The sequence below is a fragment of the Lytechinus variegatus genome, chromosome 5 (assembly GCF_018143015.1).
Source record: "Lytechinus variegatus isolate NC3 chromosome 5, Lvar_3.0, whole genome shotgun sequence".
Taxonomy (NCBI): domain Eukaryota; kingdom Metazoa; phylum Echinodermata; class Echinoidea; order Temnopleuroida; family Toxopneustidae; genus Lytechinus; species Lytechinus variegatus.
The window spans coordinates 45882151-45896054 of record NC_054744.1 but is presented as its reverse complement, the minus strand read 5'-3'; the positions used below and the strand labels follow the sequence as shown (position 1 = coordinate 45896054).

Genomic DNA, 13904 nt, shown 5'->3' with positions numbered 1-13904 from the left:
CGCCGTCACAAATAACAAAACAAAATCTCACTTTTTTTCTTTTTTGGTGGGGGATGGATTTTCCATACGCATACATGTACGTATAATTTTTCAAATTATTTTTTTCTGCTATTTTCATAATAAACTTTAAATGATTTCGCCTTTGCACTATTATTTTTTTAAAGACAAAATTACATCATCATCATATCATCGTCACCAACTTCATTCTCATCTTTATCACCACTACCACCATCATTATCATCATCATCATCATCATCACCGCCACCATCACCACCACTATCATCTTCACCAAGATAATTTTCATCATCATTATCATCATTGCCATCATCGTCTTTTTTTCTTATTTTTTCTCCTTCCTGCTTTTTTTCCTTCCTATTTTCCTCTTTTTAGAGGGCACACCACCACGCCCCCTTACTGGATATCCGCCTCTAACGTTTGTTGTTGTATATAAGTTGGCGGATGCCTCATGAAATGAAATAAGATAAAATAAGGAAAGGGAAACTAATTAGAAAAAGGACTGAGGAGAAGAAAAAAGAAAGCCAAACAAACAAGAAAAAACAATATCAAAATTTTGTTGTAAAGTCTTCTACAATGTACGTCAGTTTAATAATTATGTTTTCATTGAAATGAGAACATAAAAAAATGAACAAGTAAGATGGGCTATACATCGTAGCAAAGAAATAGAGGGAAGCCCCGAGACAATAAAAAGGGTGAGAAAAAGAAGACTTTGAAATACTCACAACACGAGCATAATAAAAAAATATGGAATAAGCAAGGACAAGTAGCTGAGGGACACCCCCCCTCTCTCTCTCTCTAGTTATTTATGTATCAAACTCGCATACACAAGAATTTCTTACTAATCAAAATATTGCGAGCAAAAAGCACGAGCTGACATTTTTTTAAATATTCAAAACTGATAGAGAGACACATTTTAAACAATTCATGAATCATAATAATTATACAACTAGCTTACCAATCGAATCATTCGATTGCGACAAATGATCTGAGAATTAATGCTTTTAGGAATTCATTAAATTAAAGCAAAGTATCTCAACATTAAAATAATTAAGGCGGGCGCAAGGTATCAGCTAATACACCGATAATTTTTTTTTGGACATTTGAAGTATTTTCGGTAATCATGAAAAAGATTGATATTTCATGAAAGCTCAAATCCCGAAGAGCGGAATATTTTTAATTGACTTTTTAAAAAAATGTTCTAAGCCCCATTTAATATTTGATTATAAGTCGATGCAGTAAAAGCTGAAAAAATAAAGTATTTTGTGTTCCTCTATCATAATTGTCTTTCTCTTTAACCCTGGTTCTTTTTTTTTCTGGGGGGAAGCATTTTGGTTAAAAAAAAGAGAGAAAAAAGATAATTGCTGGCTTGTGGACGCCCGGTGTGGACGGTGGTAGGGACACCCCCGCCCCCCCCCGTAGTTACGCCAATATGGGACCAAATGATCCTAAATGTCCGAGGCGAAACTTGTGCAATCAAACGTTATTTCTGAATAAATTAAAGCTTGCGCTGTTCAACTTCAATCTCTTTCAGCTAAATTTGCGATGAACGCTGCGTTATGAAATATATAATTATCAACATCTGGCGAAAAGAATAACCGACCGATCACCTGACGAGAACGCGTATTACGTGATCTGCATATCAGGTCCGATCGCGAGTCAGAAGTGAAGGACAACTGCCAAGAAAATCAGGAAAAAGTCGTCAAAATGTAAGTTCCCCTTCATTTCTTTCAATTTGTTGTTACTTATTCAAAAATAAATATCTCATTAAAGCAAAATTTAAACAAAAGCCTCAAATTCAGCTAGTACTGTTGTTGAAATTACAATAAATTTACATCCACATAAATCTCTAACCCAATTTTAGGACTGATGTCGCCTATGTGGTCCATACATGTAATGTTTGGACCTCATTGGTACTACTAGGAGTGGTCAGATGTACAAAATAGTACGGTAGACTACTCACAAAATTTCCAACATCTGGGACTGAACAAAAATATATTGTAAACAAGCTAGGTCTAAAATACATCATTTACCAGGATGTAAACCTTCTAATAACGTATTTACACAACACTGAGAAAATCTCACCGTATAAGGTCTCTCATCATCGCTGACAATCTGCCGAAATCCGGGAATGGACACCTGAATCATAATCTTTCTGCTTTTTACCAATATCGGTACCGGATCAAATCAAATACCGGTAAGATATCCAAGATGAGAAAGGCATTCTATTACACAATCCGGGCGCGGCCGGATCGACGAGACGATGGACAACCCATTTGATTTTGATTATTTTTCGGGTCGGCCCCCCTTTCAAAACCGTTCCACGCCCCCTGTCCCTGTTATTTTGCACGACGTCACGAATATTGATGATGTCATGATTATGCGCCCATTTTTCTTTTCCTTACTGTCATTACAAGAAATCATATTTTAGTGAACACCCAATATGGGCAAAGAATCAGAAGGAGTTAACACATACATGATATGGACCCAAATTTTTGTAAATTCAAAAAATATATGTATATTTCTGACATCTTTTTTCCTTTTCAAAGTTACGTTCCCCCCCCCCCTCTTTTCCCAGGGCTCCGTTTTGTTTTTTTAAATTATGTTTCTGGAGTTTGTAGAGATTCGTAGATGGGGCAAGCCTTAATAACAACACAAGACCTTCTTGGGAATTCGGTTATAAAATGGCTCTATGAGAATTCGTGCGTTTTTCGAGGGAATGCTTTGAGGTATTCTTTCGTTAGATTCAAGGACATCTAACGATTTCATGCTGTAGCAAGATGGTCATAATTCAAGGCACCCGTTAAATTTTTTTACCCAACATTGTGTACCTACACCTTAATTACTAGTCCCTTGCGAATGGCATGTACAAACGCCAAGAGTCGTTCGTGAGAGCGACGTACGAGATATAGAAAGGGGGAGGGGGGGGGGGGCTTTGTGAGGCAAACCCACCCAAAAAGCGTTCCACGTTGAGAGAAGAAAAAGGAGACGAAAAAAAGAAAAGGGTGATGCAATATGACACTATTTGTTGAATATGTGCAAAATCTATCAGTTTTTTCCCTTTTTTAAAGTAAAAAAGACTTTGTTTGTCACTTTGAAAAAAAATATTTTCTCCATGTTGTGCCCCTAGATTTATTTTGGCCATATTGTGCTATCTCGGGAAATATACCTTTAGGCTTATAACAAAACTAGTCTGCTGTATCATGTAATTTCACAATTTTCTTGCTCGATCTATCTGCGCGTTTTGCGTAATACAATATTCTCCCACCAATATAATTATGTGGGCAAATATTCAACAGATCAAGCAGTATAGCTAGCGTCTCTATGCTATAATAGCGAAAAGAAGAAACACGTTGATAGGACACACGGAAGCGGGGATGTCACATGGTAACTGATGACATAAACATTGTTGATCTAATCAATAAGAATAAATGAAAGTCTTTTATAGGATAACGCAATCCCGTCTACCAAGCTTACGTCATTATATTGATGTCAATTCTTGGCTGAAGGTGGTACTCAGCTCTCATGAAAAAAATTCGATCAGATACAATCCACACTTGATCAATCCCTATCCTCACATGTCCGATGATCAGTAGATCTTAGTTCGGTAGATACTATTGTTTCCCTGAGATGATACTTGAGACGTGAATAGTTTCCCGGAGACCTGAATTACTCCCTTAAAAAATATCGATTGGCTTGCATTGCTTCAGTGCAACGTAATTCGTTGAATAACCCCTGCATTTTATACATGTCTTACCTAGATATCCTGTTAAACCACCACTACAAGAATCATTCGTGTTAAACATGTTTCAATTCTACATTTCCGGATACTTCTGATCCAGAGATGCATTGAGGATGGTGATGATGATGATGGTAATACACACATCAAGTGACCTTTCGGACGAAGTGCCTCGCAAAAGATTATCATTTAGATCCAAGCGCTATAGAGGTAAGTCTCAGTATGAATTCATTGAAATAATCAAAGTAGAATAAAGTAGAATATATTATTATCGTAGAATTTGGGGAGGGGGGCAAAGGTCAAAGACCCGTCGAGGCTTCTCCTAGAGCAATATGGGTAAAAAATACAGAGTACTGTATGCCAAAGAAAACCGTCTTGAGTCCAAAAGACTTGAAATATATATGACTTTCCCGGAGTACTGTACTGTCGTCTGTTCGCCAGTCATCATGATAATTATAAGTAACTAAAAATACCATACAATAAAGTTTTATGCATGCGCTTTATAATAAATTTCAGCAATAAACTTTACATAATAGGGTATTCAGAAAATCCATAACTGGTTGGACAACCATGACAACTGATGATGCAAACCAGTAATGATCACCGGAAAGCTGAAAATCAAAGATTGCATTTCACAGGGCACTGATCCACTAGAATTGTATGATCAAATGGACATTACTCCTACAAAGGAAGTCTTCCAATCCATATTGAAGGAATTCATAATCTTAAAAATCTGACCTTTGATCTTACATATTGCCAAAGGAACTACCCCTAGTTACAATAACTCTTTGAAATATTACCATATAAACTACCATCCCTTGAAAAGTTAGACATAAGCGACCGCATTTAGACGGAGCGATTTGAAAATGTTGGTATCATCATTATTACTATTATTTGCTATCATTCTATTATCATTATTATTTTTATTATCCTTTTGTTTATTATCATTATCATTATTAATAGTAGTAGTAGTAGTACTAGTAGTAGTAGTAGTAATATGCAATATTTATAAAGCACTTAATACAATGCTGCATACTTTTTCCCCGGCACTGATTGGCTTTAGACGAAATGACATTAGACTGAATGATATTAGACCATGCAACTGGTTGTAAACCTAGTGTTGAAAAAACTATCCGAAAAATGGCCTCTATGAAATGGATTTTTGAAGGTTGAATATAAATTCAAGTTTCGGTGAAACTAATCGGAATGGCGTAAATAATGCAACATTTCTGCAAAACCGGGAAGGGGGGGGGGGTGGGCTTTGTACGATGGAAGGATTTTCCTTTCAACACGACGCGACACCGTCATCCAAAAAAAATCATTCTTTTCCCAGTTCTATGTCGCCTTATATGCTAACTTTTCAGGTTGTTTCATCTACTTGACCACTGGAAATCGCAAGCTATACAGCCTTAAAAAATAAAGTAAATGAAGTTATTCCTGTTTTTATCAGAAATTGTGTAAATAATAATGATAATAATAACAACAATAATGTTGTTATCATTAATAATAATGATGATGACAATGATAATAATAACAATGCTAATAATGATTATAATATATTTTCTCACCTGCATAGCAGAGTGAAAATATAGGCGCCGCTTTTCCGACGGCGGCGGCGGCGTCAACACCAAATCTTAACCTGAGGTTAAGTTTTTGAAATGAAAGCATAACTTAAAAAGTACATGGACCTAGTTCATGAAACTTGGTCATTAGGTTAATCAAGTATCACCAAGCATCCTACATTAGTTTCACGTCACATGACGAGGGTCAAAGTTCATTTAGGGTCAATGAACTTAGACCGTGTTGGGGAAATCAACATCAAATCTTAACCGAAGGTTAAAGTTTTTTAATGTCATCATAACTTAGAAAATATATGGACCTAGTTTATGAAACTTGAACATCAGGTTAATCAAGTATTACTACACATCATGCGTGAGTTTCATTTCCCATGATAGAGGTCAAAGGTCATTTATGGTAATTGAACTTTGGCCAATTTAGAGGTGATAATTAGATTGCTGTCATAACTTTCAAAATTTATAGATATAGTGTATAACATGTAGATATAGGGGTAATCAAATATCACAAGTTTTAGATCACATGATCAAGGTCAAATGTCAATAAATGTAGTATTGTATCATCATATGAATGGTGTTTTTGTGAATGATTATTTTATAGTAGTTTTCAAAGTCAGTACTGCTGCTATATTGAATCGCGTGATGCAGGTGAGACGGCCAGAGGCATTCCACTTGTTTACTCAGGGAAGCCACTTCAGTTCTGAAAACTGTTCTCCCAGCGGGCCTTGCTATTATTATTATAGTGTTACATTATTACATGATACCGATTGAATAAAACAAAAGCTTCTCTAAATGATAATTCAGAGAATGACGTCACGCAATGGCCATAATGGTTCCATGGCGAGGAAGGTACCTTGAATACCTACTCTCTTTCAGTCATCAGATAACGCGTTTAATAGTTAATAACAAGCTAGATTGGCTAAGGTTCAAATGAGAACCTCTAAGTTATAATTAAACCAGAACGGTTGTTTACAGAGCATTGTTCACACGATTCTTTACTTGTTTCATGTAAATTGTCCCTACTTTGTATATATTCATTTCTACAATGATGACAGAAGGGGTTGGATGTATAGAGCATGTAAGATATTTTTAATTGTATTCGGTTGATTATCTGATCGATTTTTTGCCAATTTCAAACACAATTAGGATGTTTACATTTTATTTCATATACCATTTCTTTTTAGTAATTATAGGGCCTATTTATATTTCCATTTTTTTATTAATACATTTTATTCACGTTATTTTGATTGATCTTTTTCTAATATATTTCATTTATCTATTTCTATTTATTTTCTTTAACTTTATTATTGTTATCATTTATGATTTTTTTTTGGGGGGGGGTAGGAGGAGGGGGGGACTAGCTTTTTCCGGTCGCTAAATAATTGAATGAACATAAACATCATTATTATCGCCTTACTGTCATTAAAGTATTTGCTTGTGTGAATATGACTCGTTTCCTTTACAAACTCACTTTGGTCATGTTGGGTGGGACGTGCAAACATGTTAATCTTAAATCCAAAAGATACAGAATTTATAACTGGCCCAAGTTTAACGCACTTTTGAAACCTAATGACCAAGATTAATTAGACTTCGTAAGTATGTCATGCTGATAGAACCATGCATGACCAATATTTTGAAGAGCAATAAAGAACGCAGTTCAGTTTACAATCGTCTCTGAAGATTTGCAGCAGCTGCTTTTCTTATATTTTTGGCAGAGAACCTTTTCATCAGCATCATATTCATCGTCAATTACGGAACATTACGAATCTGTAAGTACATTAAAACCATTTCTTCCACGTTATTATAATTCGGTCAATATAAAGCAGTAACCAAAAATCAACATATATGAACCTTGCTTCAACCACCTTGACCTCTGAAATCAGAGATTCAGTAATTACACATTACGTAATATGATATCACCATCAACAGGTACGTTACTGTCTAATGTTAAATTAGTCATTAAAACCTGGCGATCGTGAAGGTATACACACATTTTATCACTTACTAAGTTTGCTTTGCTGCGGAGTAGTGTAAGTTGAGGAAATCACATTTGGAAAGGCTTTACACATAAACTGCCTGCTTTACACCATGTTTAATGAAAATGAAACACCCGGGATGTGACGTCAGTATATTATTATAGAAGCAGCACTACTCACCACCTCAGCCGCTATGTCTAAGCGACGAAGAGCTGCAAATTCTACAAAACAACCACAACAACACGAAGAACAACAGTAACAATGGCAAGTAGTAGTAGTCGTAATATTACTACTACTACTACTACTACTACTACTACTACTACTACTACTACTACTACTACTACTACTACTACTACTACTACTACTACTACTACTACTACTACTACTACTACTACTACTACTACTACTACTACTACTACTGCTGCTGCTGCTGCTGCTGCTGCTGCTGCTACTACTACTACTACTACTATTACTACTGCTGCTGCTGCTGCTGCTGCTGCTGCTGTTACTACTGCTACTACTACTATACTACTAATATACTACTACTACTACTACTACTACTACTACTACTACTACTACTACTACTACTACTACTATTACTATTACTACTACTACTATACTACTACTACTACTACTACTACTACTACTACTGCTGCTGCTGCTGTTACTACTGCTACCAGTGTTGTAGTCAAGGCTCAAACCTCCAAGGCCAAGGCCAAGGCCAAGGCTTTAATACCCAAGGCCAAGGCTTCAATAACCAAGGCTGAGGCCAAGGCATGGAAACCCAAGGCCAAGGCCAAGGCCTGAAAACCTCAAGGCCAAGGCCAAGGCATTTCAATTGTACGATATATGGAAAAAAAAATAGACAACAATGCTTAGGCGGCATACATGACACACAGGACCAAATGTATAAAAGGTGTGAGCGAGCAAAATTTTTGACCCTTGTACATTTAAAACGAAAATAATTTCATGATAGATCATGTAGATTTAGACATAAAAACATTTAATTATTGTTCTAGGCGATTCACATTGCAATAATTATTATTACCAAGGTGATCTGATCCTGGCATGCCCATTCTCAACATATGTCTTTCTCCTCTACCTGGTACAGGGGAGGCAGAATGTATTTTTTTTTTTGGGGGGGGGGAGGTCAAAGCCAAAAATGCACTTACAATATAAGTCAAAATGAGAATTTTGGTGCAGTTCAGCAAAGCTTTTTTAAGTGATTTCTAATTGATAAGACAGATATTTTGATTTAGGCTTTAATTTCCCGCTATAGAAAGCATAGCGAGCAAGTGGTTTTGGAAAAAAAAATCAATTTTGAAGTTGTAAAACTCGATTTTGGGTCAATTATGGTGCTAATCACTGTTAAAAGGACATCCTTGCGAGATGTTGTAATAAGATGTAATAAGAAATGAAATGAAATAGAAATCAACCTTGTTATCATTCTTTAGAGTAAGCTATTTTTAAAGTATGAAAATTGTTGTCAAAATTGCAGTCAGATGTGTCAGAATTATTCCTGTCATAAAATCACTATAATCAGTGGCGTACTGTAGGTCACGGCATTGGGGGGCACCAGCACAAACTTGGAACTGCCTAGCGAGCTCGCGAAGCGCGCCCAGTTGCCAGGTATACTGACCTAATAGAGATATTTTTATAAGGACAGTGCCAATAAACGGACATGTATCTCACTAGTCAAATAATGCGAGCGCGAAGCGCGAGCTTAAAATTTTTGATATTCAGAACCTAAAAGGGACATTACAATCAATCTTTTGTAATCATGATACATACCTGTCTCGCTAAATAATGCGAGCGCGAAGCGCGAACTGAAATTTTTGTAAATATTGACCCCAAACAGGAAGATTTTAAGGACTATATTTTAGGAATCTTTTATCTATTAAGATTATACACATCTCACCATAGTCATTTAATGAGAGTGCCAGTAAGCGCTTGCTGATTTTGTTAGAATTACATCTAAACATGCACATAAAGCACGGTAATCATGATTAACATACCCATCTCACTAATCAAATCTTGCGAGCGCGAAGCACAAGCTGAAAATTTAGGAGATTCAGACCTGAAGAGGGGCATTTTAAGGCTTGTTTGTAGGAATTCAAGAAGACCTTACGTAGTTCACTAACCAAATGATGCGAGCGCGAAGCGCGAGCTGAAAATTTTTGATATTCAGATCAGAAAACAGAAAAAGGGACATTTTAAGGACTCATTCTAGGAATTGATGGAGAGCAGACATCTTTCACCAATCCACTACTGCGAACGTAAGCATGGACAGGAAATGTTTTATATTAAGACCTTAAAATGGGACAATTACTTAAAGTATTCATGAAAAAGAAGCATAATCTTGTATGTAAAAGAATAACTCGAAGTGCGAGGAAATATATTTGGTAGTTTGGTGTATATTGACTTGAAAACGGGAGGTTTTAGTATAACAGGATTATATATCTCGGTAAACAGACAATGGGAGCACCAGGAACAATGAAGACATATATGCCCTGAGCCAATTATGTTTCATTTATATGAACAAAATGTTTCTTATGTAATGTAACATAACATAATTATAACATTATAATGAACATTAATGTCTTCTTTCCCACTACGTTTCTCTTCCTTTCTCCCTCTTTTCCTCCTTTTTTTTAGTCAGCCGATTGGGGGGGGGGGGGCACGTGCCCCCATGCCCCCCTGTAGTTACGCCACTGACTATAATCCTAATCATAATTATTATTGATATTGTCATTATCCTTATTAGTCATGATTACATCATATTACCAATAAATGATATTAATTTTCATCACTTCTCTTTGTTACATAATTATGTGATGATAATTGCAATTGATGGCACTGCTAAGTACACTTACTGCTTCTGCTGCTGCTGACTGGTAGTATTTAGTGTCATTAGATGTACAGAACAATTGAAACATTTATAATTACTTTTATAAAACAAATGAAAGTACAAAATACAAAATGCCTTGAAAAAGCCTTGAAAATGCCTTGAAATTTCAAGGCTCAAAATCCTCAAGGCCAAGGCCAAGGCCCTCTCAAGGCCAAGGCTTGAATGTTCAAGGCCAAGGCTTTGAAAAAATAGGCCTTAAGGCGCCTTAAGGCCAAGGCCGAGCATCAAGGCACTACAACACTGACTGCTACTACTACTATACTACTACTATACTACTACTACTACTACTACTACTACTACTACTACTACTACTACTTCTAATACTAATACTACTACTAAGCTAAATAGATTGAGGGGGCCGAACGTGGCACATGGGACGAATTTTCTGAGAAGACGCGACCTAGCGGAAATTTTAACCTTTCGAAGAAACCGAAAAAAAATAAAAATTACTTTGTGATATATTTTGGCATACTATTCAGAAAATGATATAATTTATCCCATGCCTTACAACCATTATTATTTTCTTTTTCATTTTCTTGTTTCTTGTCGTAGAACTTTTCTTCGTGTGTGTGTGTGTCTGGGGTTCAGTGTCCCAACCCGAAATACACCAGTGATTACAATACTACTAGTACTGCTACTTATGTTTTTTTTTTTTTTACTACATCTAAAACTAATTTGTACATTTTGTTCCTTTTCATAATTTCTGTTCTCCAATACATTGCATACCCCAAATGGTTGATTTCATGAAGCTGTTCTTCCTAACATGGGTCATCATATTTAATAAAAGAAATATATATGCCCTATAATAGGAGAAAAGCCTTCAGCTATGAGTATGATGTAGAGTAATGGGAAGGAATATGATAAAAATATAGCATACGTCACAACTTTTCGAATGCAAGCACTTACAGACGACAGAGACGGAAGACAGGCACCATTTTCTTTGATTTCAATCTTGAATTATTGACCGAGATAACATATGCTGTGGTCACTTTCGGAATGTTTGACTTTATGGTTAAATCAAACATTTGGTATCAAAATCAATACCAGGCAGGGCCCTTGGTGTACCGTCTTTTGCAAGCGTCTAGGTTAAAGAAAAATACGAGAAACGGTGAAGAGAAAAAAGTGTGTTATCTCCAAGGGACCATTATGTTTATATAATATAAACATAATCATGGCACAATTTCAGAGAAATATGCTTTGTCATACATTTTATGTTCACGTCTTTAACCTATTTTCTTTTTAAACAATGAAACTATGAAAGCCTATTTAGTGAACGCAAGTTTAGAATGAGGACTTGTGTTTGAGGGGCACTTATTATAAATACAGTGCCCACAGGGAGGAAAAGATGCGGTCTTATTTCTATTATCTACTAAGTCACCAAGTTATTGATAAATAATATGTGTTAAGTAGATGTTTATATACATTTACATAAAAATACTAAAGATGAATTCTATGGTGAAGTAATGCCTCATAAAAGGGAGATTTATGATCATAATCGATGTCCAATGAACTTTAGGGGTTTCAATATCGAGGTCCCTTGGATGGGAAACAATATTATCAGTCTTCTTATTGATTACTTACAAGCATTTGTGGTGTCTTAACATTGACAGAGTAAAGCAATTTGCTGTTGGGGAATTATAAAAAAAAACATTATTATTTATCGCCTGTATTGGTTCATAGTTTACTGCAAAATGGACAAATCTAAACACAGCATGCAAAAGGAAAAGAAAACACTTGCTGGAGAAAGATTATAACCAAATGATTTAATAAACCAAACCCCCTAACACTAGACCAAAACAACAACAAAACAACAACAGCAGCAGCAGCAGCAAAATGAACTTTATACTTTGTGAACGAGAAAATCAAAGGTGAATAACTAAATAAAACACCACTATGAGGGTACTACTACTTTGATGAACACATATATTTTGTTGGCATTGTCATCATGATGGCATTGTAGATTAGAACCCCTTGTAATCCTAAAACAAACAAGGGTTTGTCGCTTCTATTATGCATATTGCGATGTTATGCTCTCAAACTTAGCAATGGTGTAAACAATAGAAGTTTGACTGGATGAATCAATAGCTGTATTTGTAACAGCGTAATATGAGTAAAGTTGAACTCATAAGATAAAAAAGTGAAAATACTTGAAGAACTTTTGTAGGCAAAATCATTATGATAAACATTAGTTTATCTATATTCAAATAACATTCAGCCCCGATTCAGCCATTTATATTTAATCACTCATATGAATAAAAGTAATTCTTACATCATTCATGAACAATAGCAACTCATCTTTTCCTAAGGTAACCAGAAAATATACTCTATTATTCATGAAAACTAGAAATTAAAATTGTTGGGTCGATTTTTGAATAATGTTGTTTTTTCTTAAGTTAATAAACACATTTCTAACATTTATGTATAATGAAAATTTTCTATTTTTTCGTTTTCTATGAATGATGACAAACACCCTGACTTAAATCTATCTGCGCCCACGACATGAGATTTCATCTTGAATATTGCTAAGTTGAGTTCTTCTATTCATCCCTTTGTTATAAACAATAGAACATTTTATATACATGATATAGATGATTTTTCATTCTCCAAAATATTAAGTTATACCGATCAATATAAAAGGTGTAAGTGCGAGGGGGTGAGAGACGGGGGGGGGGGGGGGGGGGCGACAGAGAGAGCAAGCGAGATAGAGAGATGGGGAGGGAGAAAAAAGAAAATAAATTTCATCTACCAGAAACCGACAGCAGTACATAGCCTACTCACAAAAACGCATTTTCAAACAATAATTGGTAAGTTTGCCAAGACGTTTCCAGTTTCGTACTTATTGATAGATCATTTTGTGTACGAATTACGTAACATTGTTAGTTTACTACATAGGAACGGCCTTGGAGTGCAAATAAAACCCCAAACTAAACACAGAACACGCTTTCCTTACAAAATATCACAGCAAATCCACATTATGAGCTGTACTGAGTTGTGATTTTTTTATTGATTAGTGATTATATTACGAACGATTTCTTATTGTGGAATGAATGCGTTTCAATCTTATTGTCAGGATCATTATCATATTAAATCAGGTACAACGAAGCTGAATTTTGGTAAGATATTATGATAAGTACTACTAATCAATGACCTTTCATGATTGGCGTGCAACAGTTGTAATTTATCATGAAGTCTTTTCTCTATGATAAAATTATTCAATGACCTTGAAATTACATTGCGACGTAACGGGTCGTAAAGTAAAACTGCAAGCCGTTTGATTCAGAATCAACTTTTCAAAAAAATATATATATTATTGCTAATGTTACTAATAAAGCACCACTGAAAATTCTGCTACTACAATTACTACTGAAACTACTACTACCATGACTACTTTTACTGCATACTACTAAATGGCTATTGGACCAAATGGTTGTTAGACGAAATGTTGATGGGCGGATTGGCATTAGACTAAATGAAGGAGACCAAAAATGCGATGAAGTCCATGTGACATCAATTTTTTTTTCATCTTTTTGGGTTGAGGCATATATTTTTATTATATACTTAACATTATTCGACTATTCGACTAATACAAAAAGAAATAAACGTAATATTTAATATGAATAAAAAAAAATATTGGATGATTACGGAGAATGAATTAAGTTCAGAGATTAATAAATAAACATTAAGAGAAATTA

The 13904-nt window shown here is 35.2% G+C and overlaps 2 protein-coding genes across 7 annotated transcripts in view; one reads left to right on the top strand and one right to left on the bottom strand.

Moving 5' to 3' along the window:
* The window catches only part of LOC121416281 (sorting nexin-24-like), a 30043-nt gene extending 27834 nt beyond the window's left edge, over nucleotides 1–2209 (bottom strand). For both annotated transcript variants that reach the window (XM_041609815.1, XM_041609816.1), the window contains exon 1: nucleotides 2101–2209. In XM_041609815.1, the coding sequence (XP_041465749.1) occupies nucleotides 2101–2163 (63 nt within the window). In that variant the 5' untranslated portion in view covers nucleotides 2164–2209. The remainder of the gene's footprint in view (nucleotides 1–2100) is intronic.
* Nucleotides 2210–3652: 1443 nt separating this feature from the next.
* The window catches only part of LOC121416280 (stAR-related lipid transfer protein 6-like), a 40299-nt gene continuing 30047 nt past the window's right edge, over nucleotides 3653–13904 (top strand). The window contains exon 1 of one of the 5 annotated variants that reach the window (XM_041609811.1): nucleotides 3653–3964. The gene's annotated coding sequence lies outside the window, so the exon portion shown is untranslated. Of the gene's footprint in view, nucleotides 3965–7061; nucleotides 7098–13161; nucleotides 13326–13904 lie in introns of those variants that run through there. The other 4 variants (XM_041609812.1, XM_041609813.1, XM_041609810.1 and 1 more) reach the window with 4 other exon arrangements.